General features: G+C 38.6%; 2 protein-coding genes and 1 long non-coding RNA gene across 5 annotated transcripts; 2 read left to right on the forward strand and 1 right to left on the reverse strand.

Moving 5' to 3' along the window:
* The first annotated feature begins 2,856 nt into the window (after positions 1–2,856).
* Positions 2,857–19,924, forward strand: abcf1 (ATP-binding cassette, sub-family F (GCN20), member 1). Of its 2 annotated transcripts, none has more exons than XM_032581748.1 (24): positions 2,857–3,031; positions 4,508–4,554; positions 4,650–4,727; positions 5,050–5,173; positions 5,264–5,295; positions 5,707–5,793; positions 6,029–6,121; positions 6,198–6,296; positions 6,903–7,025; positions 7,220–7,320; positions 8,511–8,596; positions 8,672–8,811; positions 10,758–10,906; positions 11,370–11,453; positions 12,667–12,791; positions 13,099–13,211; positions 13,490–13,664; positions 15,090–15,164; positions 15,362–15,432; positions 15,515–15,547; positions 17,210–17,378; positions 17,459–17,523; positions 18,567–18,639; positions 19,602–19,924. In XM_032581748.1, the coding sequence occupies exons 1-24, from the start codon at positions 2,971–2,973 to the stop codon at positions 19,766–19,768; spliced, it is 2,370 nt and encodes a 789-aa protein (XP_032437639.1). In that variant the 5' UTR covers positions 2,857–2,970; the 3' UTR covers positions 19,769–19,924. The 2 variants fall into 2 exon arrangements, with proteins under 2 accessions (XP_032437639.1, XP_032437640.1); XM_032581749.1 differs by having other exon boundaries at positions 6,201–6,296.
* On the reverse strand, positions 19,920–23,398 carry mrps18b (mitochondrial ribosomal protein S18B). Its single transcript, XM_032581780.1, has 7 exons — positions 23,121–23,398; positions 22,866–23,028; positions 22,401–22,498; positions 22,253–22,321; positions 21,566–21,632; positions 21,431–21,490; positions 19,920–20,216 (listed from the first exon to the last, which is right to left on the reverse strand). The coding sequence occupies exons 1-7, from the start codon at positions 23,199–23,201 to the stop codon at positions 20,017–20,019; spliced, it is 738 nt and encodes a 245-aa protein (XP_032437671.1). The 5' UTR covers positions 23,202–23,398; the 3' UTR covers positions 19,920–20,016.
* On the forward strand, positions 23,023–27,386 carry LOC116731897 (uncharacterized). 2 transcript variants are annotated; one of them, XR_004341656.1, is made up of 3 exons: positions 23,023–23,224; positions 25,430–25,572; positions 26,427–27,386. It is a non-coding gene; the product is annotated as an uncharacterized LOC116731897 (long non-coding RNA). The 2 variants fall into 2 exon arrangements; XR_004341655.1 differs by having other exon boundaries at positions 23,121–23,231.
* The last annotated feature ends 383 nt before the right edge of the window (positions 27,387–27,769 follow it).

Consider the following 27,769-nt stretch of genomic DNA (forward strand, 5'->3'; position numbering starts at 1 on the left):
GGATACCGTGGCTCTTGATCGATGGATCAAGAGCCACGGTATAACAAAGACTTGCTGCCTTGGTCACAGATGCGCCAGCAAGACGTGCACCAACAATTTGTCCTCTTTTGAACTCTGGTATGTCACCCATAATGTTGTGTGCATTGCAATATTTTGAGCAAAACTGGGCTCTTACCCTGCTAATTGGACCTTCACACTCTGCTCTTATTGGTTCAATGTGCAATTAATGAAGATTGGCCACCAGGCTGGTCCAATTTAGCCATGAAACCTCCCACACTAAAATGAGAGGTGTTTCAGTTTCATTGTCCAACCCCTTCCTCTGCTGTTTTTTATTAGATGAGTGATCTCACTTTTCATTGCACATGCAGATTAGGTGGGTGTAGGAGGCGGAAGCAGCTTGAGCCCCTGCCCCTTTTATCCTTGATGCCCCTAGTGCCTTTTCTTTTTTTTTTCTTTTTTTCAATTTTTCTTTAATCTGTGTGTCAGGAGGCCTGCTTGTGTCCCTCAACAATAGTATTTACCACGGATGAATAAAGAAACCAACAATAACTGTATTAAGAGACCAATATTTTCATTTAAGGTAGCAATAACGTCTTGTGTTATTGTGGGGCAATTTCAAGTTAGGTGGTCCATGAATGTTTGTGATATGGGTTAAGTCGTCAGACTGAAAAAGTTGGAGAAATACCGGTCTACACCAGACAGGAAGTTGGCCATCTTGCATTGAAGTTCAGATTCTGACCACATTTTGGCAGTTTACAGCCTCCACATCTGATCAAACTCCTCAAGGGCAGTGTTTCTCAATTATTTTCTGTCATGTCCCTCCTTGGGATCATGATTTTTTTCTACTATTGCGAATCTGATCATATTTAATGATTTATCTATACAAACCACTGTCTCCACTGTATGACCTGATTATCAAAACAGCTGTTCTATTGTTCCAAGTCTCAAAATTCCATCTCTATAACATCAACTATATAACATGTCTCTGGTCCTCACTTACCCCCACCACCATTTATGCCAAAGGTCTTGATCATATCCAGACTTGATTTTGGCAATGCGCTGCTCTTTGGTTTACCACGAATTCCTTCATAGACTTTAACTGATTTAGAACCACTGAGTTAAAAATTCTCTTGTTAACATACAAAGTTCTACATAACCTAACCCTTCCTTATCTTACTAATCTCTTTCACCTTGCACCCTTTGCTTCTCTTTTGACTCTCTTCTTTCTAAGCCGTCTATCCATCTGTCCACCATATAACTCAGGTCTTTCAGCTATACTCTGCTCCCCAACTCTGGAATAAACTGAATCTCCGAAAAACATAATCTTTGCCCACTTTCAATTTCCTCCTCAAATCTCACTGGGACTATCAAACCCTACATTACCTTCCCACACATCACACCACTAACACTCATTTGTATTTCATGTTGTTCATGTTGTAGCAGTTTTTAACCTTTGCTCACAATGTGTTGTTTATGTTGTCAACAACATAAAGGTGCTTATAAATAAGCACTTTACTTATATGGTGCTTATTTGTAAAGCACCTTATAAGTAAGGTGCTTTATTTATAGGCTGTCCAGCTCTTGGAAAGCTTGCAAAACTTTTCAGCTTTTATAAGCTGAAACGTGCTTATAAATAAAAAGTATATTTATCATTTAAATGGCCTCAGTCATGTAAGATACTATTAGCCTGCTGTCCCAGGCTCTTCAGGGGTCTGTTTGTTTGGGTGCACAAACCTTTTGCTAGTTGTAAATTGTATGTTTACTGCAGCTTCAGGTGCAACTGAAAACAGTTCTACACCAGGGAAGGCACTGACGTAAAAGTAACATGAAGCAGTTATTCAAGGTAAGGTCACATTTGTTTGTTGTGTGCTTAGTGATATACTGAACATGTGTTGTGAATTTATAAGGTTAGATTTGTGATGTTGTGTAACCAATCTGTTTAAAGCTGGAAGGATCTTTCCTCTATACCTGATAAAACAAACAGATGGACAGGAAAGGAGCATTTTGTTGCTAGGAATACAGAGATGCAGTCTTCCCAGATGACTTGACTATTGCCAAGGCAACAGCTAATTGGACACCAATTGATCAATTGATCAATAAGGGATGTAGTAATGTCAAAAACTATTGCTTCCATAGGACAGGTGGAGATTCCACATGGATGGAGAGAGAAAGGGTCCTGTTTGGTGGGACCTCTTGAGAAAGTAACTTCATCCTAGCACTGTTTTGAGTTAGAAATTAAGCTTTTCAACCTACCATTTTTTCCCCAAAATAACCCCCCCCCAGAACACTTCATTCTAAGTTCTTTCTTAACATGAACTAAATTCATGTGGACTTCATAAGGCAGAAAATAAATGTCTGGTAAAATGGTAAATGACATGTATTGTGTAGTGCTTTATCAAGTCCAGAGGACCCCAGAGTGATTCACACTGCATTTTTAGCCATTCACCCATTTAAACACATTAACTGATGGTGGCAAGCTATGAGATAGTAGCCACAGCTGCCCAGATAGCACCATAACCCAGTGCTACCGGGACCTCTGACCCCCACCAGCAGACAAAAACATAATAAGGTAGGGGCAAGGGTCTTTCCCAAGGTCACAACGACAGATAATATTCATTTTTAATGTAAATGTACTTACAAATGCACTTACAAATGGAGAGTTGCTGGGGCGGAGGAGACTGGGAAGGGCTCAATAGAAGGTGTCCAGAGGTATCCGCCACTGGATGTGTTAACTACTTTTAATCAGATTACAGCCGCTATGGTCATTGGGTTCCTTCCCTTTCCAACATGGCGCCCATGTTGACGCGTCGCTGCAAATTCTAAGGTCACGTGTTTCCGCCGACTGCGTTTGGCGACCCGATATTGCATCATTGGGTTATCAGGCCGCAGTACATGTGAGACTAGCTGAGTTTATTTGATAGAAATTAAAGCAACGTCATACTCAGGAAAATTTGCAGTTAAATTAATAAAATGCCTAAAAAAGCAAAAGAAGAAACAGAATGGGTGGACACTGATGTCGCTCCAGGGGCAGGTGAGAAAACTGACTGTGTGAAGTTGGGTAAAAGATATATAGCATTCCAGCTAGCAAGATGTGAGTCAAAGAAAACTCAGTTGATTTATTGTAATCGCTGGTAGTAGCAGACTGTCATTCATGTCAGCAGACAAGCAGTTTTAAAACGACCGTTCTAACTCCTATACCGGATATGTTTTCTTGTAACTTTTGGCTCAAGTCCAGTTAAGATGATTTCAATGCGGATAATTTATTCTGTCTAAAAACTCTACTACTACTATAAAAATATTGCATAATAACTCTTTATCCAACAGACAAAACCTTGAGATAGTACACTTGACTATCATTCATTCCAATGGATCCGTTTTACTTTTTTAAAAATAGAAATTACATTGCGATTATGACTCTGGTTTGGCTTTATGTGTTGATGAGTTTATCATGTAGCAGGTTCAGATAATATTCTCTACAACCAGTCTTAAGAAAGCCCAAAGCTGTAGTGGTGAGGGTAAAGATGTATTAGGAATATAATACATTATACATAATACATTCTATAAGACTGAAATTCTGTCATCAGTTTGTATCTTCTACCCATGTATCCATGGGTTCTTACTGGGTACTCCAGCTTCTTCCCTCAGTCCCAAACAGAAATGTCCGGTTACATGGCCACTTTAAATGACCCTCACAATGTGTGTATTGTTGGCTGTCATGAGTACTTCTGTGTTGCCCTGTGTCAGAGTTGGAGATAAATGCTTTTTACAAATTACGAAGATTGAACAGAATTTAATTTAAATGGGGGGATACATTCTTACAAAACGAATATTATTTAAATGACTAACTACCTAAAACTACATTACACTATGCATGCGTCTTATAGGTAAATCTTCAATACTTTGCCTATACCTCCCCCAAAACACCTCACACACACACACGCGCACACCCCCGCCTACACACACACACACACACACACACACACACACAAAATATCACATTTTTATACTTCAGAAAACCTTTCTCTGGTCGTTTTATTCACCTAAATCATTATTTTTTTATTACCACTTGTATATTTATTATTATTATTTCTGGGACTACAAACAACTTTCTTTGAATACACAGCCTGAAGGCTTGTTGATTTATTTTGAGTATTTTAAATGTCTTCCAGTTCCAGTACCAGTCGGTTCATGTGTATTCGAGTTGTAAACATGTTAAAAAGTCAAAAAGGTTCATAGTTCTTTTCTGTTTACTGCTTTTTCAATAAGATGCCAAACGGAATTTATGACAGTATTTTTCCTTGAACCCTTGATTATATTGAATTTCATGTAACTTCAGATGACTTTCATGCATTTTAGTATGTGGGACGAAAAAATAAAGACAATACAACTACATTTGTCAGCCTTATGGAGCAGACTGATGGTCACTGTGAAAGTTTGGCATCTATAAGGGGATTCTCTGATCTCTTGAATTTCGAAGAGTGTAATTTTATCTCAAATCGTCCCACAGAAAAAACAGTTAAAAAAGGAAAGAAAGACAAAAAGGGGAAAAAGAGTGTAAGTAGATCTTTATTCCTCAAAAATCTCATAGTAGATCTTGTGCTTTGAAAATGAACTGTGTCTCATTTACTGTGTTGTGAATGTTTTTCCAGTTTTTTGAAGAGCTCTCAACTGAAAGCAAACCTGAGAAGGTCGATGAGGCTGCTGGGAAAGACAATCAAACAAAACAGGTAATTAACTGGAACACAAAACAATGTAATTATGTGTGGCGGAGGGAGGGTATGGTTTCCATGACAACTGGAAATGTGTTTTATTTTTTTTGTGATGAAGAAAATGTTTTGTTTTTTAATCTAGATGAGCCATTCTCAATTCCATCTGTTATAGTTAGCCTCAGTGCTGTCTGACCACCAGTTACCAAAGAACCAGGCTGGCCAAGCTAACAGTGCTGAGGAACAGTAGTTTCTCTGTCACCATTACTGAGGCAAACAGCACCCCCTGGTGTTTACTGTCTAAAAATTCACAGTCTATCATTTTTGGAACTACTCTTTTTAGCCCCAGAAAAAAAAAGAACGACGGAAAGGAAAAGGAGTGGATGTGGGTGAGAAGGATGATGAGGATGTCATGCTGACCTTGAAAAATCTCTCAGTGCAAGGAAGCGATGAGGAAGATGAACCAGGTATGATGTTTTCCTCTGATGATTCCCATCAGCGTAGCTACGTTCTCCCAACTAAACATTTATTTGCTTTACTTGCCTTTGTTTCCACAGGCATCACACCCAGCAAAGGAAACAAGAAAACGGTTCGTCTCTTAGGAACAGTGTGTGTTGTTTCCTATGGAGTGAGTGTGTGTGTTTGGTTTTCTATGCAGTGAGTGTGTGTGTGTGGTTCCCTCTGCAGTGTGTGACCATTTTCCTGACACTACATTGTAGGGACCCACTGCTTCTTGTGGGGACCGAAGCCTGGTCCCCACAAGGGGAAACACTGTTTTTGGGTCAGGGGCCAGGTTTAGTACTAAGGTGTGAATTGAGTTTTGGTTAGGGTTAGGTATGTAATGGTTAGGGCTATTATAAGAGTAAGGTTTAGGCTGTGGAAATGAATGGAAGTCAATGGAAAGCCCCCACAAAGATAGCCACGCAAATATATCTGTGTGTTTGTGGCTTCCTTTGCAGTGTGTGGCATGGTCGTGATATGTCTCTCTGGTGTTTTCTAGACTGGAAACATCTTTGCTGCTCTGAGCCAAGGACAGAGTGATGATGAACAAGATCTGGATGAAGATGACGATAAACCTGTAGTGAAGGTACATTACTAGAGCTCAAACATAAGTGTGTGTTGAAGTTCTCGTAGAGAGTTAGGGCTTTCCAGGGGCAGGCGACATTCGGCCTGAGAAGGCTGTGGTTGCTGTAAGGATGTCATGGTTAACATGCCTCTTAGGTGTCGCATGAAGGACTTGGACTGCAGACTGGAGTGTAGTGTAAACTAAAAGAAAAAAAGCCTTTCTTTACGTACCTTTGTGTTGCAATTGAACTCTACAGAAAGGAAAAGGAAAAGCAGCTGAGCAACAACGGAACATAGCTGATAATAAGGATGACGATGAGGAAGATGATGAAGGAAGTGACAGTATGATGGTATGCTGCGCCTCCACAGCTCCTCTGCCACCTGCTTTGTTCTCTAAGTGATTGTGTGTTTCTCTGCTATTGCCAGCAGAGCGCTGAGGATGTCATTGCACAACAGGCCAAGGAGGCAACAGATGACCCGTTTGCTAACCTGAGTAAAAAGGAGAAAAAGAAGAAAAAAAAACAGGTAATAACTATGTATCACCTTTCTTTTACTCCAAATATATATCTATTGTAGCTAAGGGTTATTTAAGGTGCAGATGCTCAATCTACACACTGGTACTCCTCAGAAGAGTTGTTTATTAAAAAAAAGGAGGTGCAGTAACACTTAGCACTTAGCAAAACTGTTTGCAACCCTAACAGATGTGTGTTTGATCTAATTTTTAAAATTTCACCAACATTATTAAATCAAGTTAAATACATATGGATATTTCTGCATTTTGTTTTTACTTCTATTATCTTTGACTAATATTTAAATTGACTTGATGTTCTGAAACACTAAACTGTGACAAACATGCAAAAAAGACCAAAAACAAATCAGGAGACGGGGTGGGGATACTTTTTCATATCACTGTTTCAAAACAACTCCAAAGAGATTTCTACATTATTTACTGTCAAATTTCAACAATTTCATTCAAATACCCCTTAATGACAACATTGACCATTTTCATGTGGTTTTATTTTTATATCAAGCTTCTATTGCTTTGCTAAATTTCAATCTCTTAACTCTAGTGAAACATTGCTGCAATTAGAAACTTGCAATTTACATATTTGTGTTGATGTGCTTGTCCAGATGGAATATGAGCGTCAGGTGGCAAGTGTCCGAGCTCAAAACGCATTGGAAGGAGATTTCTCGGTATCTCAGGCCGAGCTGTCCTCCAGGCAGGCGATGCTGGAGAATGCCTCAGATATTAAGGTAACATGTTCACCTTAGTAACTTGTTGACTTAGTTTTCTCTTGTACTTTCCAAAAAAACACAAGAAAACAAAGACCAAAGAAACTTCTGAAGAGTAATTGTAGTCTATTCTAAAATTCCTACCAGCTTTTTTTGCACGCTAAGCTTGTGTGTACAGCAGAAGCAGTTGTTGAAGATTGTTGTGTGTCTTTCAGCTGGAGAAGTTCAGCATATCTGCTCATGGCAAGGAGCTTTTTGTCAATGCTGACCTTCTGATTGTGGCAGGAAGAAGATATGGTTTAGTTGGACCAAATGGGTAAATACTTTATTTGCTGCTATTTGATATGAAAAAATAGATAGAAATTCTGATCAATAGAATAGAAAATGTTATTTTATTGTCAATCAGTGACCAAACATGTTAAAGAATTGTACTGTTATTGAGTTGTGTAGTATATCTAATATAGTTGATTAGGGCTGTTGTAAACAAATATTTTAGTAATTGAGTAATCTATCGATTATTCTTTCGATTAGTTCTGTTGGAGCATGGGCCAGGCCTGGTGGGGCCCCACCAGGACCCCCAGAAGCTGGAGCTGATGCAGAGGGACATTTAGCGTCATTTTATTAGAAGATTTTCAGATTTTTGTCCCTGTAAATGGGATCATTTAGCTACAACACAAAGTATTTTATTTTATTAGCCTTGTTTTTTCATTCATTTTAATATGTTAGAGTATTTTCAAATTTAAAAAGTTCAAATTCACAGATACTTTTATTTGATTAATAAAATAAAATATTACATTGATATTGATTATTCACACCTCATAGTCCGGTAACCTCAGTTTGATTGGGGACCAAAATTGCCACATCTGCTATATTCTTAGCTGATGTGGTTTGTTTTCACACTGCAGAGTCAAACAATCCAGGAACTACTGAAGGAATCAATATAAGAAGAAGATATGACCTCAAGTTCTTTCTTTACAAAATTCAAATAAAAATGGAGTAGCTTCAGACTTTAGTAATTGTAACTTTTTCTTTTGTCTTTGGTGAAAGACTAGGACCCATTTCTTGCTCTAGCTCTAGGTTCACATGTTTTTTTAGTTGTATTTACCCAGAATGCCCTGCACTGCAGTCCACTTTCTGTCCACTTGCAACAACATTTGACCCAAAAAGTTAGAAAAATGTTGAACATTCTCTTATTAAGGAAACTTCTAAGACCCTTTTTTGGCTCTACTATAATGAGTTCTTTTCTAATTTGTTTCCTTAAATGCTGCATGTTTAGTTTATTGCTGAATATCTAAAAATAATTATGGAGCTTATGTGTTTAAAGCTGAAGACAGTGAAACTAATGGTTGATCACTAAGGGTTTTTATTGTTATGTTTTGTAGGATTTCTACACTGATTATGTCCAGCTGCAGGTTTTCATGTGTTAACCTGTCATTAGGGTTCTGTGTGTTAAGATTCAGTCAGTTCTCTCATTCAGGACCATCTTGTTTTCATTTTGTCTTACAGCAAAGGAAAGACCACCTTACTAAAACACATAGCAAACAGAGCTCTCAGTATCCCCCCCAACATCGACGTGTTGCTGTGTGAACAGGGTAAGTGAACTCTTGATGTTTTTCTCCTTCCTGAAGCCGTGTGGCGCCCGCTGACTGTGTGTGTGTCATGGATAGAGGTGATAGCTGATGACACCCCGGCAGTGCAAGCTGTGCTGAAAGCTGACACCCGCCGCCTGAAGCTCCTCGAGGAGGAGAAGATGCTCCAGGCTCGTCTGGAGAAGGGAGAGGACAGCGTGGCCCAGAGGCTGGAGAAGGTGAGCCTGATGTCTGGGCTGCTTTTCTCACTGCTGAGCCTCACAGTAACACTGCTGCTGCCTCAGCACTCACACACACACACCACAGTGCTTCCCTGACCTTCTGCTGTGGCTCTGGCTGCAGCTGAGTTCACACCGCACCGCATCAATGTGCAGTGCGGAGTGTGTGAATACAGAACTGTGTATAAGAGAAAGCTGGAAGAAAAATTCAAAAATAACAATGCTAGAGAGGTTGGTGGATGCAGACCAAGACTCCAGTTTGCATACCAACCCCACCTGGAGTGGATGATGCAATTATATACTTGCTGCAGAGGTAGTATTCCTCCCTTGACAGACCTGACACCATTATCCGCATCCTTTTCCTTGACTTTTCATCAGCCTTCAACACTTTCCAGTCAGGATTGCTACAGGAGAAACTGGCTAAAATGGACGTAGATGCATCACTTATTACCTGGATCATCGACTATCTGACAGCCAGACCTCAGTAAGGGAGATTACAGAGCTGCAAATCAGACCGTCTAATATGTAACATCGGAGCGCCCCAGGGAACTGTGCTGTCTCCCTTTCTATTCACCACCTGCACTGCAGACCTTAAGTACTGTTCCAAACTGTGCCACCTGCAAAAGTGCTCAGATGACACGGCTATTATGGGGTGTGTGGAAGGGGGACAGGAGGTGGAGTACAGAACATTGGTGGATAATTTTGTGACGGTGCGAAGAAAACCAACTTCTGCTTAATGTAAACAAGACCAAGGAAATGGTTGTCAGTTTCTGCAACAAGAAAATACATTTGCTCCTAATCTCCATCTCAGGGGCAGATGTGAAGCAGGTTCAATCCTACAAGTACCTTGGTGTTACATTAGACAGGAAGCTACACTGAACTACGAACACTGATGTGCTCTACAAAAAGGCCATGAGCAGACTCTATTTTCTATGGAAGCTCAGGTCTTTTAAACATCTGCAGTAGGATGCTCTTCATGTTCTATCAGTCATCAGTGGCTAGTTCCATCTTCAATGCAGTGGTGTGCTGGGGTGCTGCAATGAAGGTGAAAGACTCAAACAGACTTAACAAACTGATAAGAAAGGCTGAGTCGGTTATAGGGATCAAACTGGCTCCACTTGAAGAGATGATGAGAGACAGAATGCTGAAGAAGATCAGAGCTGTCAAGGATGACCTCTTCCATCCCCTCTACAGCCTGAGGAGCAGACAGAGCCAAAGATCATTGCAGCCCAGATGTGCTAAAGAACGCTGCAGCAAGTCCTTTCTGCCTGAGGTTATCAGACTGTATAATTCATACATAGTCTCTAGAGCTGTGCGTTTTAAATGTTGATTAGATATTTATATATTTAATGTACTGAGCAATATGTGTGTCCTTAGGACTATCATTATTTACTCATTGTTATTTATTATTGTTGTTATTGTGTGCAATACTGGGACAAACTAAATTTTCCCCCTTTAAGGGATCAATAAAGTATCATTATTATTATTATTATTATTATTATTAGCACAGAGCCGGGGCACACTTTTACCATGGAAACGGGCTTTTCTTAGAGAACTACTGGAAATCCTAAGCAAGTGTCATCAGCAACTCTCTATCAGACAGTTCAAGTGGGATTAAACCAGTCATTTTACTCCACTGACACAGAAAGCTGCATTGAAATGCTCACAAGATAACATTCTGCTACTGATGACACTTTCCATCTTGTAAGAGAAGTGCTGAGTGTCCACCAGCTGTCAACACGCAGGTTTCTAACATAAAGAGCTTTAATGAAAGCTGTTATCTCTCTGTGTAGAGAAATAACACAGATCCAACCGGACAGCTCTGATGATTAAAATCATTTCTTTTCTGTGGCTGTACTTCAGGTTTTTATGGGGATTATTCATGAGCATTTTAGAGCATGGTGGTTAAAAAGTGACAAATGTTCCTTGCTTCTCCTCCTTGCCAGGTGTATGAAGAGCTGAGGGTGATTGGAGCTGCAGCAGCAGAGGCCAAGGCCAGACGGATCCTGGCCGGTCTGTCTTTTACCCCTGAGATGCAGAACAGAGCCACCAAGCGTTTCTCAGGAGGATGGAGGATGAGAGTTTCCCTTGCTAGGTATCCTCTAATCTAGGGGTGGGCATTTATTGTGTTTATCATTCATCATGATAAACTTCTAGTCATAATAACAATTTTGATTTATGAGTTAAAATTAATGTTTAAATAACCCCCAAAAACATTTGTACCGTCGGGATTGTTATCTTTACGGTCTTCTTCACTGTTAGTTCATAGAGAATGTCAACAAATATCAATACATTTGAAAATATGATTAAATCCAGCTAGTGTGTCCAGTCTAGTGATAGAAATCACACTTCTTGAGGTGACTGGTGTCGTGTTATGTATTCACAGTCATGCTGTTACTTAAAAAAGAAATAATTACTATTGTCACGTTTACCGTTATCACAATAGTACCACAAAATATTGCAATAAAACTTTTAGCTCTCTATCGCCCACCCGCATTCTGATCCTACACATCATGCTGCTCTGTTTTTAACTCCTGTTAATGTGTGTGTGTGTGCAGAGCCCTGTTCATGGAGCCCACCCTGCTGATGCTGGATGAGCCCACCAACCACCTGGACCTGAACGCTGTCATCTGGCTGAACAAGTACTGAAGCTTTCATTCATTCCAGATAATAACACTCAGACTATCGACAGGAAGCCAAAGTCGTCATATCCCTTGAACAAGCACTCATTTTTAGAGTTTTTTCTATGTCATAGCAGTGAAGTGGAAGAATAGGGAATATATACTCAAATGCAAGGCCGACTGCCTACTGGGATTCAACACATTCTCTATACTTTTGGGAGAAAAAGTGGAAAGCTCTCCATCTTTTCTTGTTTTTGTCCCCCAAAACATCTGGAGTGTGATGTGCCTTTAAATGAGGCCCCCTGGTGTGAATACTTGAATGAATAAGTGACTGAACATCTGTGTTCGAGTCCTGTCACAGGTTCTCAAATCAGCGTATTTTTGTACTTTGACTAGGTCATTTTATTGATTTGGACCATTCCATTGCACCTCTGGCTGTACATTTTTGGTGGGTCAAACAACAACTTTAAATTGTCCAGTCAATGAAGCTAGAAGTAAAACAGCCGATGTAAAATAAATAACAGACTGAAACTTGCCAAAACAACAGGTTGACTGCTTTGGTCAGACATGTAAAACTAAACAGCAACAAACCCTCTGTCAAATGGTTCAGAAAGTTCTATTAGGAGTTCTAAATATAATATAAGATAAAAAGTACAGCACGATGTCACTTAACACGTAGAATTAGACTGAATAGATCTGCCCTTATGGATTGTTAATAGTCATTGATACCCAATCTAGAATTTGTTTTTTAAATATCAGGAGTGATGCAGATATTGGTATCAGATCAGTGCATCTCAGGTTCCTCTGGGCTTTAAAATAGTCTGAATACAAGGACCATTTTTGTTTGTGAATATTTTTTGAAGTTTAGTATTTTGCTTCCATTTCTACATAATGTTCCACTTTCTGTTGATCTGTGAGATAAAATCCCATTAAAATACATTATGGTTGTAAAATCACTAAATGTGAGAAGCTCAGAGGGTGTGTAGTATATTTTTGCATGGCACTTGCTGTTTGGGGATTATTAATTTAGGTTTAAATCCCAACAACACAATAAATCAAAATTTCCTGAGGAAATAGGGCAACATTTTTTTCTGTATAACTGATCAACTGTAAAAATGTTTTGCATATTTAGTTCTGATTAGCTTCCCACTGTGATAATGTTTTTTTCTCTGACTTTTTGTTCTCTGAATGGTATGAAAACTTTAGATTTTTTTCCCTGCAAATCAACTTACAGCTACCTTCAAAGCTGGAAGAAGACTCTCCTCATAGTGTCCCATGACCAGAGTTTTCTCGATGATGTGTGTACTGATATTATCCACCTAGACAACCAAAAACTCTACTATTATAGAGGAAACTATTGTAAGTATCACACATGCTTTCTGCTATATTAGTTTGTTGTTTTTATCTGAAAGCTCCTGAATGTGTAGTGAGTAGTTTGTACAGTGCTGGAACATTTTAGTGCTGCTCCTTCATTATCATTGAATGTTGTGATAAACTGATGTTCTGGAAGACAAAGAGCTGCTGTAGGACTGCAGTACTCTGCAGAAATGAAGAAAATGTTTGGAAAACCGGAGAAGGTTTTTGGCAGGGGTGTTAAGTAACTTTCATTAAATGAACACCTGGCAAAGAATACATCCCTCAAATATTTGATTCCCTCTGTGTTAAGTGACCTTCAAGAAAATGTACGTGCAGAAGCAGAAGGAGTTGCAGAAGCAATATGACAAACAGGAGAAGAAACTCAAAGAGCTGAAGGCTGGAGGCAAGTCCACCAAGCAGGCTGTGAGTATGGCTGTCTTCCCACACTGCGACACAAAATCACATTTGCGGTTCAAATTACAACAAATTTATAACACCATGGAGGAACACTAAAGGTTTTTCTCATTTCACTACCTGTAATAGTATCGTCTTTAAAAGCTTGACCTGCTGATTACGATTTTGGCTGATGCATTTTAAATCTGTCTGAAGCGTTGCCAACTATAGTGACAAAGTAGCTAAATTGGCAACAGTTGGGTGATTATTGCTAACCACACTCATTCAGACTGATTTCAATGTTTCAGGAGAAACAGACTAAGGAGGCCCTGACCAGGAAGCAGCAAAAGGGCAAAAAGAAAGGACCTCAGGAGGAGGAGAGCCTGGAGGCTCCAGAGCTGCTCAAGAGGCCAAAGGAGTACACTGTGAAGTTCACCTTCCCCAACCCTCCTCCACTCTCTCCACCCATCCTGGGCCTGCACAGTAAGATCTGCTGTGACCCGCACACTTCTCCACATCCAGCTGGAGTCTTCAGTTTGGATAAAATACAGTTATATAGCCAGAAACATGAAATTATTGGACTAATCATCAGCTGCTAGGAGAATGTCAAAGGGCTATAACCTTAACAAAAAATACAATGATTTCAAGATATCAACATACAAATTTTAATCAAAATGATCAACCAGATCCAGTTACTTTTAATTAAAAGTAGACACTATTACATTTATGCTGCTAAAATAATATTGATTAAAACCAATATAATAACATCTGACATTTATTTATTGTTATTAATAAGAACACAGCTGAATATGGCATCGCCACCCCAAGAACTACTACAGAACAACACAAAGACCTCAGAGGAAGACATGAGCGCAACTTCCTTTTTCACAAAATGTAAACAAAAATGGAGTATCATCAGATTTGAGTGTTTTTTGTCTTTGGTTAAATATCTCAAGCCATTTCTCCCTCTGGCTGTGGACTCGCAGTGCAGAATGCAGAAAGCCCTGCACTACATAAACGCCTCATGTTGGAGCGGTCGACTGCTCCAGTCATTGTATGTTTGGTAGGCGCAATGAAGTATTAGTGCTTTTAATCGATCCTAACACACTTCTTCTTTTTATTTTTTTTACTGGAAACCTTATTCAAACAGCTATCAAAGTTATATATACCAGAAACATTTTTTAAAGTATTTTTGAATTATATTGATATATAAGCATATTTAAATATTCTTAGTGGGGAAAACAGAATAGAATATTCTGATATTGATGTATGATGAGCATTTTACAAAGCGCACAGCTGTTCATATTTTTTAAAATATATTATTTAGTAATATCAATACATGTTTATATAAACATACAAAATGAGGGGTCTATTCTTTTATTATGTCTATGCTGCACTGTGGTCCACTCCCGGTTTGCTTGCATCCTCATATGCATTTGAACAGTGGCAGAGTTCACTTCAACCGAACCCAGGCGGACCAGCGTTTGCTTTTTTAGTCTGCATTGGACCTCCCCAAACCAACCGGACCTTCTATTAGAGTTAGATTAAAGCAGAACGCCCCCTGGTGGGCATAGTGGCAAGACACAAAATTGTAAGAGTTTTGAAACCATTGTATTTTTTTAATAGCATAAAAACATGACCTTTCAAAAACAATCAGCCATAACTAGGTCAAGCAGGGGTTTATATTGGCTTTTTTTTTTTTTTTTTACATCTTAAGAATATTATTTTATGCTAAATATTTTTGAAACCTTATTCTGGATTAAGGTTTAATCAGCAGAGTAACAAAAAAATCATAAATCTACAAACCTTTTGTCAGGAATTTAAACATACAAACAAAATAAATTTATTTATGTGTGCTTGCATGTCATGTCTGTTGATATTTGTGTGACTAGTTTTTACTGTATACAGGTGTTGACTTTGGCTACGAGGGTCAGAAGCCTCTCTTCAAAAATGTGGACTTTGGCATTGACATGGACTCCAGGAGTGAGTGTCTAAATCCTACAGTAGATGGTTCATACTCATATTTAGATATTGGTGCTAATTATGTCTACATTGATTATAAAGGCTGGGAACTTTATATGAATTACTACTTTGTTTATAATGTTGGCAGTTTATTCCAGTTTATATCATTATGGCAGTTTTTCTTCTGTTATTTACTTTTCCCGACATTTCTCCATTAGTTTGCATCGTGGGACCCAATGGTGTTGGGAAGAGTACTCTGCTGCTGCTGCTCACAGGAAAATTAAATCCTGTAAGACCACATACATGAAATTCCTCCTTTAAAGTATAGTCCTATGTACAGCTAGCTTAACAGAAGACTTTTTCTTTTACAGATTAAGGGTGAAATGAGGAAGAATCACCGCTTGGTGAGTAACATAAATGCAAACACATAAAGGCCCGATCCCGATACTCGCACTTCCACCCTTGTTCTGCCCTTGTGTCCTTCAAATGCGTCTTCATGTTGAAGGGTTTGAGTGCGCAGTGGGTCCCACATTCTCTCCATCCGGCCTTCGCCCCGCCCATTTTGGGTCCTATTTCCACACGTCTGCTAAGCCCCCATCTACGTAGGCGGACTTCGGCAAAGTGGGTTACCCACAATTAATTTCTGCAGGTGACGTTTTCAATTACAAGCAATTACATGGCAATTTTGTCATTATTAAAAAATTTTAAAAAATACAAGGCACCCATTAGTAACAAAAAAGTTTGATATGATAAACTGAGCAGCAAAAAGAAGGAATAAAAAAGAAGAGTCACAAACTAACTGTGAGGAAAGTAAACAGAAAATGTTTCAAATGGTAGACGAATTTCAAATCTTCAATGAAGCTATTAAAAGATTGGAATAGGGGTGTGCCGTGGTGGCGGAGGGGTTAGCGCGACCCACATTCAGAGGCAACGTGGCCTCGACGCGGCTGTCGCGGGTTCGACTCCCGAACCCGACGACGTTTACCGCATGTCTTCCCCCCTCTCCTTCCCCCTTTCCTGTCAGCCTACTTTGAAAAAGGGACACTAGAGCCCACAAAAAGACCCCTTGCGGGGTGATTAAAAATATATATATATTGGAATAAAGATTGGGCTTTTGTTTTGGTGCAGAGTTTAAGCACCTTCAAAAATAAATTTATTTCATTTTGAAAATATTAAAAATTGTGGTGAATTTTAGAAAGCTGTATTTGTGAATAAAAACTTAGGATTAAATCTTTAATATCATAATTTAACTCTTCATCAGTGAGAAGACCAAATTTTATTATATTAAAACTTGAAAGCAGAATAAATCTCTTGTACAAGATCCAGTTTTGAAAATCTTTCTAAAAACATTAATGAAGTTGCATTTGAAAAAAGATATCTCAAAATTTTCGTCACAAAACGCACAGGAACTGATATTTATATTGAATTTTATTTTATTTGAAGCAGAAAGTCATTACAGGGAAAACTTCATACATAATTATGAAATTAATTAAATTTTTTGTGCACAAATGCCTAAACTGTGACCAGCCTGCCATTCTGGATGTCAAAGTTGCAACACAGTTGCAACACATGTTTGTAATCTGCACACTCAAACTCTTATCTTCATTTTGATTGAGTACATACTTCATAGATCGCTGTAGGGTGCAGTGTAAGTATTGGGACCGTGCCAATATGCAGATTTAAGCTGGTAGGCTTGAGGAAGGGACCTTGTTCACAGGTCAAAGGCCACTTGTCACCAGACACCCGGCCACTATAAGTTAACTTGCATGTTTTGCTCTGTGGAAAGAACCAAGTTAAGTCTGAGAAAAGGGAACATTTCTAGTGAACAATATGCAAGCTGCAAGAAAAATAAATCCCTAAACTGGAATTTTAACCAGTAACCCTGGAGCTGTGACAGTCAGTTAAAGCTTGATGTAGTGAGGCAGATAGAAGAATATTCCTTTGATGTATTGTTCTGATCTTATTTTAAATGTCCTGAAGTATAAATGTTTTTGTTGGTGTTAATGTCCTTGTTTTCCTTGCTTGTGTCCCACCTGCTGATGCCTTTTTGTTTTTGTCTCCAACAGAAAGTGGGCTTCTTTAATCAGCAATATGCTGATCAACTGAACATGGAGGAGACGGCAACAGAGTATCTAATGAGAAACTTCAACCTGCCCTACCAGGATAGCAGAAAGTGCCTGGGACGCTTTGGCCTTGAAAGTCATGCACACACCATTCAGATCTCCAAACTCTCTGGTATGGACCTAAGCAGCTGCCGCATGGCTGTTTGTTTCAGAGGAGCCATTTTTAATCCCCTCTGCATTTTCTTCCAACAGGCGGCCAGAAAGCCAGAGTTGTGTTTTCAGAGTTGGCTTGTCGTCAGCCAGATGTGCTTATCTTGGTAAGAGCTGCTTCCTGTCTAGTCATCAAAGTATCAATGGCCCTTTTGAAATCTACCATTAACAGGTGACCTAGTTCAAGCAGTGCTTAGAGGAGAACTTAAAGTGAGACTCATGAGAATCTACTCTGAGTTATTAGATGAAATTCCACTCAGACGATATTATGGGCCAAATTCACTTTGCTTCCAAAACACTTAATAAGATATTTATACAGTGAGGGTGCATAAGATGCAGCTGGGGGAGACTTGAACCTGTAAAACTTGATTACATTATGATAATCAGCAGAGTAACAAAAAATTATGATAATATATAATCCCCCCACCCCCACTAGTGTATTTACTGTGTCTGTTATGTAACTTTGTAAAGTGTATGATCATTTGAATCACTCCTAAAACCAATCTCAGACAGGTCCTTTTCATCCAATCAGAGTATTGCTTTCAAATATTGCATTTACGTGGATAACTAACAGCCAATCACGACCAGAAAATCAAAACACTGCACCAATTAGTAAACATTACTAAACAAAATGGCAGCATTTAGGAAAACACTGGAAACTTAATTTAACAAATACTAAGAATGTAATTAAGAATTAATTAACTGATGTACAAAAAACATTAATTTTAATTGCATGATTTCTTTGCATTTTTAAGACTTTGTAATTAACGTATTGTAAATGTCATCTAATAAACAAATAATTGTCATATTTTCAATTTATTGCCACCTTTTAACACAAAACCCCGGTGGAGCCATTCTGGTTGCTGGTGGAGCGCCCTACCACAGAGTCAGCAGGTTTTCTGGGGGAAACCCTGCATGTGACCCCCCAACCTCAGCAGATCACTTAGGATGATGTGGAAGGGGCTGTAGTCAGTGGGACGAACTTGCCTTTATTTTGGGACATTTTGCATTTTTACTTGATGTCCCAAAGATATCCTGAGCCTCGCCACCTGAACTGATGGTGTCCACACCTGAATTTATTCATCTTTAGAATTTTTTTTTTTTTTTTGTACTTCTGAGTGAAGTCAAATATTATTTGTATTTTTTTTAGGATGAACCTACTAATAATTTGGACATTGAGTCAATAGACGCCTTATCAGAGGCCATCAATGAATACAAAGGAGGTGAGTAAAATTATTTATTTTAAAAGCTGTGAAAATCTGGGAAAGTAAGGAGTCTCTGCACGAGAGCAGCGTTAGCTTAAGCTGCGCTGCATTGATGCAGAATTCATACAGCAGGAACCCCAACCAGGCCGAGTGCATATAAGTCAACATATTTTTTAGTCGTTTGACATATCTGTTAAGCCTTTTTTAAATTGGCTATGTAATAATTAATTTTCTGACATGCTGTGTAAGCCATAATAATCAAAATGACAAGAAATAATAGCTTCAAACATTTCACTCCGAGTGATGAGTTTGAGTTTCACTTTCTGAAATGAGTGACAAATTTCTGTGATGTACCTGTTGATGTTTTTATTGCTTTGTGTCCATTTAATTTACCATTCTAATATCCTGTAGTACAGGGAAGACAAAAACAGCCATGGTAAAAAGCTGCAGTGTGCAACTTTTACAAAAATGTGTTTTACATATTAAGTCTGTCACCATGTCATAACAGAATGAGACAGATAATCTGTGAAATAAAAAACAAGCTCCTCCCTCCTGATCCACTATTGCAATCGACAGTGCTAAACCCCCTTGGTTAAAAAGAACCAATCAGAGCCACGAGAGGGTTTTAGCACTGTCGATCAACCTATTGTACTAAATGTGCGGGTGGCATAAAAACAATTTACTGTTCCAAGAAAACCGTTTACCTGCTATATTGGTTATGCTAACAAGCCTGAGCATTCATGGCAGTCTCTGCTGTGGTGAACCAGCTGTCGTGTAGCAGAGAGCAAAAGGGAGGGTGGGAGCAGCACATACATGAGTCTGCTTGACAGCACCAACACCCTCCAACTGGCTCTGTTTGGTTGTTTCTGATGGTGCAGAGTATTTGTTCAGATGACAGCAGGACCATAGGGGGAAGGCAGAGAAGCTTGAGGGGTTTTTTTTTTCAGATTATCTGAATTATACTCTGATCCTGTGAGCAGCTGTGATCATCGTGAGTCATGACGCGCGACTCATCACGGAGACTCAGTGCCAGCTGTGGGTGGTGGAGGACTGCACCGTCAACCAGATCGAGGGAGACTTTGATGACTACAAGAGGGAAGTGTTGGAGGCCCTTGGAGAAACCATGGTCAATAAGGTCAATCCATGATCACTTCCAGGGGAGACCCCGACTATAGATTATTTACAATCATATACATCAGAACATTTGGAATATCAGTCATTCTTTCTGCTTCACATAAGCAGGAAGATTAAATATCTTTAACTATGATCTGTCAAAACTTAATAAAAGAATCTTCCACTTGCATTTTTGTCATTTTATTTATTTAAAAGTTGTGAAAGTCAGTAGAATGTTCAGGCATGTTGAAGTCTATGGGAGATTTTAAGCATTTTTCACGACTAGTGTTTTAAATAAGCCTTGTATATCTTCTTGACTTGATCCACTTTCTTATCATCAGGCGATATTTCTCCATACCATTTATACCAGGGTTCACTAGGGCTGAGGAATGGTGGAGGTGATGTGAGCCCAACAGCATCATGAGTGTTGGAGTAATCCTCTCCTGAAAAATCCACATGTGGAATCTGAAAAGGAAGTAAACCTGAAAGGAGAAATATTTGGTTAAGTTTTTCTGTTGTTTTCACACACCAGGTTTAAGTGGATTTTTGGTAACTTTCACTTTCTAATAATACTGCAGTAGAAAAGTAGCTTAAAGCTCTGTGTACTCTAAGAAAAAAAGCAACTTAATTACAGTAGGTTAGCTAATGTTGCTTATTCAAACGCTATTTTCTATAAATGCATAGAAAACTGTTTCTACTTGACTTTTATTCTGTGATTGAGGCTACAACTTCATGTAATCTGCAAACTGCTTAACTTGATATATATGAAGTTTTGCCTTCTGTAACCAAGAAAAACATTCATTCAAGTCTGTTTATAAAGCTGTTTCATAAGAAAAGGTGTCTGAAGGGCACTATGCAAACATAAAATTGATCCAATTTATAAACAGAAAAATATTGCCAAGTCGATCCAAATATCAAAATACTGTCATTTTTAAGTGTTCTGTTTGGAGCTGGGGTCTAGCAGCACTATCCCATCATGTGAGTCTGTAAGAAAACCAGTGACTTTACCAGAGCAGTTTCAGTTGCTCTGAATCCTTTCAGAGCTCAGAGAGCTCATCAAGTAATCACATGTCATTTTTAATGATTACTTGATGTAATCATCAAGTATGATGATTGATGATTACTTGACGTAATCATCAAGTATGTAGATGATTACATACTTGATTAGCAACTATTTTTTCAGGCATATTCGACAATAGATTAGATAAGGGTCTAATTTATTGTGGCATCTTTATGGAGAGCATGTTTAAGAAAGATTTGATTACATATCTGCTTACAAAGGATAAAATAGTTCTATCTAAAATGACGGCAGTGATAAAGGGGAAAACTAAATAGGTTGGTAGGGATTGATGGGTATCTATGAAGATGAAGCTTTGGATAAAGCTCATATTTCTGGTAAAGCTCAACAGATCAAAACAGTTTAAGCACTGAGAAGGGTTGAAAAATAACCTGAAACTTTAAGCTCCTGTTTTCTGAATTTGTTGAATCAATTATTCACTGCTGAAAAAAGAAACAGAACTTGAAAAAATGCAACATTCCTGATATTATTGGTGCCCTCCTGATCTCCACTGCATAACACATAAGATGACATGTTAAATTCCCGGCGATTCAATGCATTTGGAAAAGCGAGCCCAAATGAAGCCAGGAGTTCTGGTCGACTTAATGCAGAGTTCCAGAAAAGCTAAGAATTTCGTACCGTCATCTCTTGCTTTGTTGATGGCTTCATTCAGCTTTTTCTGTTGTTTCATACACACACCTGAGGAAAGGAGATCCACCAGAACAATCAGTGGCTGCTACACTTTCTACATTAAAAGGTCAGACAATGCCTTACCAGTCAGAGTGGGATCATACACCATTCCAGTGTGTGGGCTGATAAACTGCTGGAGTAATTTCACATTCTACAAGTGAAGATAATAGGAGTTATTCTGGTTCTGTTTGTGCTCCAAAAGAAGTTATTTTCCTCAACAATACTAGACTAAAATTTCCATTGTAAAAAAGAAAAAGATATTTAACCATAAGAATGCAGAGAATGTCATTTGAATTAGTTGAGATGAATACATCTGAAAACCTGGACACCTCCTTCATAAGTGATCCAGCAAAGAAAAAACAGAATACAAGCAATGACGGAATAACAATCATTGACTGATCTTTAAAGGTAGCAGCCTCTGAATGTTGAACTGAAATATTTCACAGAACTTGGCCTAAAGTGACGGTTCAGCATCCACACCTGGTTCAGTCTAAAAACAGCTGGAAGCTGACACTGGGACATGAAAATGGATTTTCATATTACAATCTAAAAATGAAACAAAATGGATTTTGAAATAGAAATAAATATATAAAATATATTTTTTATTTCAAACTTAATCATGTAGATTTGCTTTCACACAGATGCTCCAGTTGGTGCAACTCTAGAAAACCCCTCCTGACCCACTTTTGACAAAGGTGAGGGATGGAGGGTGAGAGGGACGGACGGAAAACATGACATTTTGATCAAGTGTGCAGTCAAACCTTCACCTACCTGATGGTGGACGATAATGTTAGGATCTCTACAAATTGGACAGGGGTTCCCACATATCTTGTCTCCTCTCTGCAAAACAAAAAACAGAGTTCTGGTTATTTAAATAGCAGAGCATAAAGAAGTCAGTTCTGCAGAGAAGGAATGGTACAATGCAAGTCTTGCGTGTCTTCTGGGGCGGGATGCCTCCCTTGTGGTTCCTCCTGTAGCCTGCCCACACCGCACTGCTGCCGTACCGCTCAACATACTCTGCCAAACACATGGAGCATAGTACAACCAACAGCTGCAGCAAAGGCCAAGAATCTAGAGTTCCCTGCTGGTTGCACCACATTCTGTGACCGTAGGAGGCGCTGTTGCATTTTAACACTGCTACGCCAAAACGTAAGCAAAAGGAAAAATATAGAAAAAAGCCTTAGAAAAAAAAAACATTTGACCACCAATATTATGACTATTATAGAATGTTCTACTTATAGAAAAACATAATAAATACTTGAATAGCAGAGTTTTATTTTACTATAATAGGTTTATTGACTCCCTCATCCCTTGCTTAAAATGCAACAGTGCCTCCTACGGTCACAATATACGGTGGTCACATAAGATGGTGTAACACCGGTACCTTCGCTGTCCAGGTAATCCCAGGGTCTTTGTTTGTACCGATCTGCAGTCTGTGCCGCCTGGACCTCAGCCTCCTGCCAACATGCTGCTGAACTCCCGAACTGGTGTGTGAAGAGAGCAGAGAGGGGAGGCGGCTTCACCGCAGGCAGCCTCTGCAGGCAGGACTAAAGCAGATAGAAATCACATCAGAAACTCGTCCATCTGACCCGCCGTGGAACCATGGTAGCCATGTTGACGGGACACTAACGTATCATACCCGATATCGATGAAACTGGAATGAAGCTGAAATTAATTCACGAGAAAATATCCTGGATATGTTCAACACGTACGCGGCCATTTTGTCTTCACATGGGATGTAAGGTGAAAGGTCGTCTCAAACGGAATTTTTTTTTTTTTTTTTTTAAAGAACGTACATTAATCAACTATATTACTTGTTAAACTAACTCACCACATTGTTTGTTCTGATTCTAATCGTGGAGTATCTGTAACTGTCTCCGGCTTCAGTCAGAGGGTACGCACCATGTTTTAGCCGGAGAGGCTGATGGTGCACAGGGTGGGCGTGGTTTGTGCACGCAGCGTCAACCCTCAGAGTCACCAGAGTAAGCGGTGCAAAACATTTCTAAGATGTGACTGATATAAACATATCATATTGCTTTGGGTGTTACATAAAATTAAAATACTAAAATAAAAGATTCCACACTGTGATTTAGCTGACGAGATCTCTGGAAGTTTCTATTCAGCGTCTACAGAGAAGACTGGACTTCTTGAGGAAGTAAGATCCTTCAAGGTTTGCAGCAAGATGCTGCAGATCTTCTATAAGTCTGTTGTTAGTTTCATCTCTTCTGCTGTCATCTGTTGGGGCAGCAGCATCAGAACCAGGAATCTGGAAAGGCTCAACAACGTGACAAAGAAACCTGGTTCTGTACTGGTTCTGTTACAGTGCTTCTCAATTCCAGTCCTCAGGCCCCCCTGCTCTGCATGTTTTAGATGTGCCTCTATTCTAGAACAGCTGATTCAAATGACTGCTGACCATCAAGTAGTGGAGAAGCCTGTTAATCACACAAATATTCAATCCAGGTGTGTGGCAGGAGGGAAACACCTAAAACATGCAGGGCAGGGGGGCGTGAGGACCGGAATTGAGAACCACTGTGTTAAGAGGATGACTGTGGAGCCTCTGGAGAAGACAATGAAAAAAATAGGATTCTTCATCAAAAATCAAAAAAATTATGACCAACCCTGACCATCCTCTTCATGATACTGTCTTGGGAAAACAGTGTCTTTGGTCAGAGGCTTCTTCAGATTCAGATTCAAATACAGGAGATCTTTCACTGTAGACCATCGCTGTCTACAATGACTCTTTGAAGAATTTGAATTAATGCGAGTTACATTTTATTTCCCAATGGGATTAATAAAGTACCTTTGAACTGAATTGTTGACAGTAAATAGCTTAATCTCAGATTGTCCTGATAGGTTATCATTCGCTTCACCCTGGAAAACACAATTCATTTAGGAAGAAAACTCCTCCCATGTCACTACTTATCTCCACCACATGACTAATCCCCTGGCCGGCTGGCTGTTTGTGGCAGAGCTCCAGTGGATCCAAACTCTTGTCATGCGATGCGTCAATGCTCCGCCATTGTGCTGGAATTTTACTTTGGGGACGGGAAGGGTCAAGCAGGTCAAGCACCATGACCGAGCGGAAAACAGCTCCTGAAGCAGAATCTTTTTTATTTTGAGACCGCCCACAAGCTCATCGATTGGGTCTTAAATTTCTTGCTAACGTGTAATTGGCTGTCTCCACTGTCAGCACATCACCTCCTTGCCAGGACCTCGTGTTCAAATGCCTGTAACATGTTAACGTGTTGGGTGTTCTGTCTGGTTCATGTCAGCTAGACAGATTTTAATATCAGAGCTTTCACTTACACCTGCATTTGTGTTACGTGTGCGTGGAAATTAGGCGCAGCCAGGTGGAAGGATAAAAAAGAGAAAACTGGACTGAAGAGTGAAAATGGAAGTTAAAGGAGAATATTGCAGCCTGACCCTCTGAGACTCCTTCCCTTCAGAAAATCAGACTCACTCATACCTCTCTTTTAAAAACAAACTTAAAATCCATCTTTTCAAACTGACCCCAACAGCTGACATCTCAGACAACTTTTACTTATTATTATTAGTGGTGATACTACTTAATTTTTGTTATTATTTAAGTGTATGATAAACAAATGTGTTGCAGTTTCTACGTTCATAAATTATGTTATTGTAAAGTATCTGAGTTTTATTAAAAGCACTGACAGATAGAACCTATTATTATTATTGGTGTCACTATAGAACCTCACCAACACAAATATTTTAAAAAGGCTTAAAACCAAAGAAATACATTTTTCAGTTTATATATTACATTTATGTGTTGACAACAACAAGGTAACAACTGTCTGAAAACATTAACTATGAAAGTTTGAGAGGGAAATACAATAAAGCCTCAGATTACAAATACGTTATTCATCCATTTTGGTAAATAAGTGACACATACAGTAATAATAATTGTGAAATTGTTTTTTTCTTCCCCAGACTATAATTGTACCATCAAACTCTATGATTGTTGCATCCCAAAACATACCACCATGGAATGTGACTTGGCTTGTTGTGCAACCTGAAACAACCTTCGTTTCAGGTTGTTTCATAGGAACAACCTGAAAATAAATTACCAAACAGTGAGTGGAATATTGATATTTATTGTCAAATAAGAAAATGGATATGGAAATGGCTGTTCACCACAGTAATATGTATAACAAACACTGGCTAATCATGCATCTGAGAACTAAATTCATTGGCCCAAAGTTTGCTTTAACACTACACATACCATACAGCCGCAAATGCTGTGCTTTTATTGAACCAAACATATTTGTTTTCATCAACACTGAGTTCAAATTTAGGTTTATTGGTTTTAGCAAATTTTTATACTGTCTTTTAATCAACTAAATAACATAGAATATTAAAAGTTAGAAAATAATTTAAAAATCTTCAGATCTGCCAGAAATACATTGATAAACAGCCTCTTCTAATAATAATCTCAGCTAATGTGGATGTTTGATGTAAGAATCTTGATGTTGAATGAATACAATCTGACAGAATAGTTGAAGAGAGACTGACTGAGAGAGAGAAAGTGAGATCGATAGTTATTTAATTTCCCTTCAGGATCAATAAAGTATTTTTATTTGAACTGAACTGAATTACAGAGGCAGAAAGCTATAGAAAAAATATGAGAAGCTGTCTGTGAAAAGTCATTGAAAAATTACTACATTGTTTTGCCCCTATGCTGCAGCATAATAGACAAATGTGTGATTTTGTATGTCAGCTAATATTAATATAAATATTCATGAATATTCATTGACGTATCCTTATTAATTTAACTGAGTGTACAAGTGGAACCATTATATACAGTTTCTATGTTTGTTCTTAGACTTATAACCAGTACATTAATATTTCAAAGGTTTTCAAATGTTTTTTCATCTTTCTAACTGGCCAAAACCATCATCTTCCTCACTCTTATTGTTGTGTTTTTCAGCTGCTGCTCTGCAGTTTGACCCAAAGCTGACTGCCAAGGACAACAGTAAAACTGGCTTCGTTATGCTCCAGAACAGGAGGAAGGCATCAAGGATCTAAAGTGACACCAACCAGAGTCAAACTTGGATTACCACAACTCATACTGTTTCCCTGGTTCATAGAGTACCAGGCTTAACATCATGGATGCTGTTCTTCCATGGACAATAGAATTTTGTTCTGTCAGCCAAGAAGGAGTCAAATATGTTTACATTTCTTACCTGTTTTTCTAAATAAATTGCAATATTAATGCCATGTTGTAAAATCTAAGTTTGTGTACACACCTTTTTGGAAATATGGTAATGTAAGATAATTTTGAACAAGATAATACCCATTATCTGCCAACACAATTGTGTGTTTAACACCAGTGAAGAAACTTTTAATGGTATGTTATGATGTAGACCTATCAGACCAAAAAATGTACATGGATCAATATTCATTCTTTAACTTTTATTCAATACAAAATCAACACAAACGTGCATGTAGATCCAAATTCAGATGATGGTTGAATCAACATTGATTAGTTTGATCAGTTGATCAGTTATGGTTGAAACCCTAACGTTGATTCAACATGTAGTCAGGCTTCAACGTGGATTCAATGTTTCTGTCTGACTATATTTCAACATTGATTCACTCATACTTTGCTATCTGGCATATGTATTCTTGATGTCCGTCCATTTAGTGCAGAATTAGCTTCAGATTCCTTATCTGACTATTATTATCAACTATTATTTATTGTTTTTTGTGGTTGGTTTTCTATATCTATACCAATTACAACGTAAACCATTAGAAGACAAGATGATTATGTGTGGGAGAATTTAAGCTGGAACTGAATTGGAAACGGGCTTCTGCCCTCTAACACTGTGACAGTGGAGTGATTTAAAGAGCAGTTGTGAAATAAAATAAAGCTCCTTAAAACATGTCATGTTGAATATTTTGTGAATGGTGTTTAGAGGAAGGTTTTTGAGCTTAATGCTTAAACAGCCGGTGTCAGTAAATATTCATCTATCAGTAATCTGTTGAGCAGGGATCGGTCCTGGAAACAGACAAAATATTCAGAAATTTTCACTGGGTACTGCTAAACATTTTAATTTAGATGGAATTTGAAACATATTTTTAAAACCTGGAACCTCTAAAATGACAGAATGACATTGTATGATCTATTTTATGACCCATGGATCTGAATCAGAAAGTCTAGAGCTACTACAAAATCACCAGCTGCCTCCAAGACCTTTCCTGATGGAAAACCGTTCCCAGTTAAAGCTGCAATTGTCACCACAAAGTTTATTCTGCAAAGGCAAAAGCAGA

The sequence above is a fragment of the Xiphophorus hellerii genome, chromosome 13 (genome assembly GCF_003331165.1).
Source record: "Xiphophorus hellerii strain 12219 chromosome 13, Xiphophorus_hellerii-4.1, whole genome shotgun sequence".
Lineage (NCBI taxonomy): Eukaryota > Metazoa > Chordata > Actinopteri > Cyprinodontiformes > Poeciliidae > Xiphophorus > Xiphophorus hellerii.

Coding starts and splice junctions, on each gene's coding strand:
- abcf1 (XM_032581748.1), top strand. CDS start 2,971: ATGCCTAAAAAAGCAAAAGAAGAAACAGAATGGGTGGACACTGATGTC. Junction 4,728..5,049: donor AAGACAATCAAACAAAACAG/GTAATTAACTGG, acceptor TACTCTTTTTAG/CCCCAGAAAAAAAAAGAACG. Junction 15,548..17,209: donor TGAGGAAGAATCACCGCTTG/GTGAGTAACATA, acceptor TGTCTCCAACAG/AAAGTGGGCTTCTTTAATCA.
- mrps18b (XM_032581780.1), bottom strand. CDS start 23,201: ATGGCCGCGTACGTGTTGAACATATCCAGGATATTTTCTCGTGAATTA. Junction 23,029..23,120: donor TCCAGTTTCATCGATATCGG/GTATGATACGTT, acceptor TATCTGCTTTAG/TCCTGCCTGCAGAGGCTGCC. Junction 22,322..22,400: donor AGACACGCAAGACTTGCATT/GTACCATTCCTT, acceptor TTTGTTTTGCAG/AGAGGAGACAAGATATGTGG.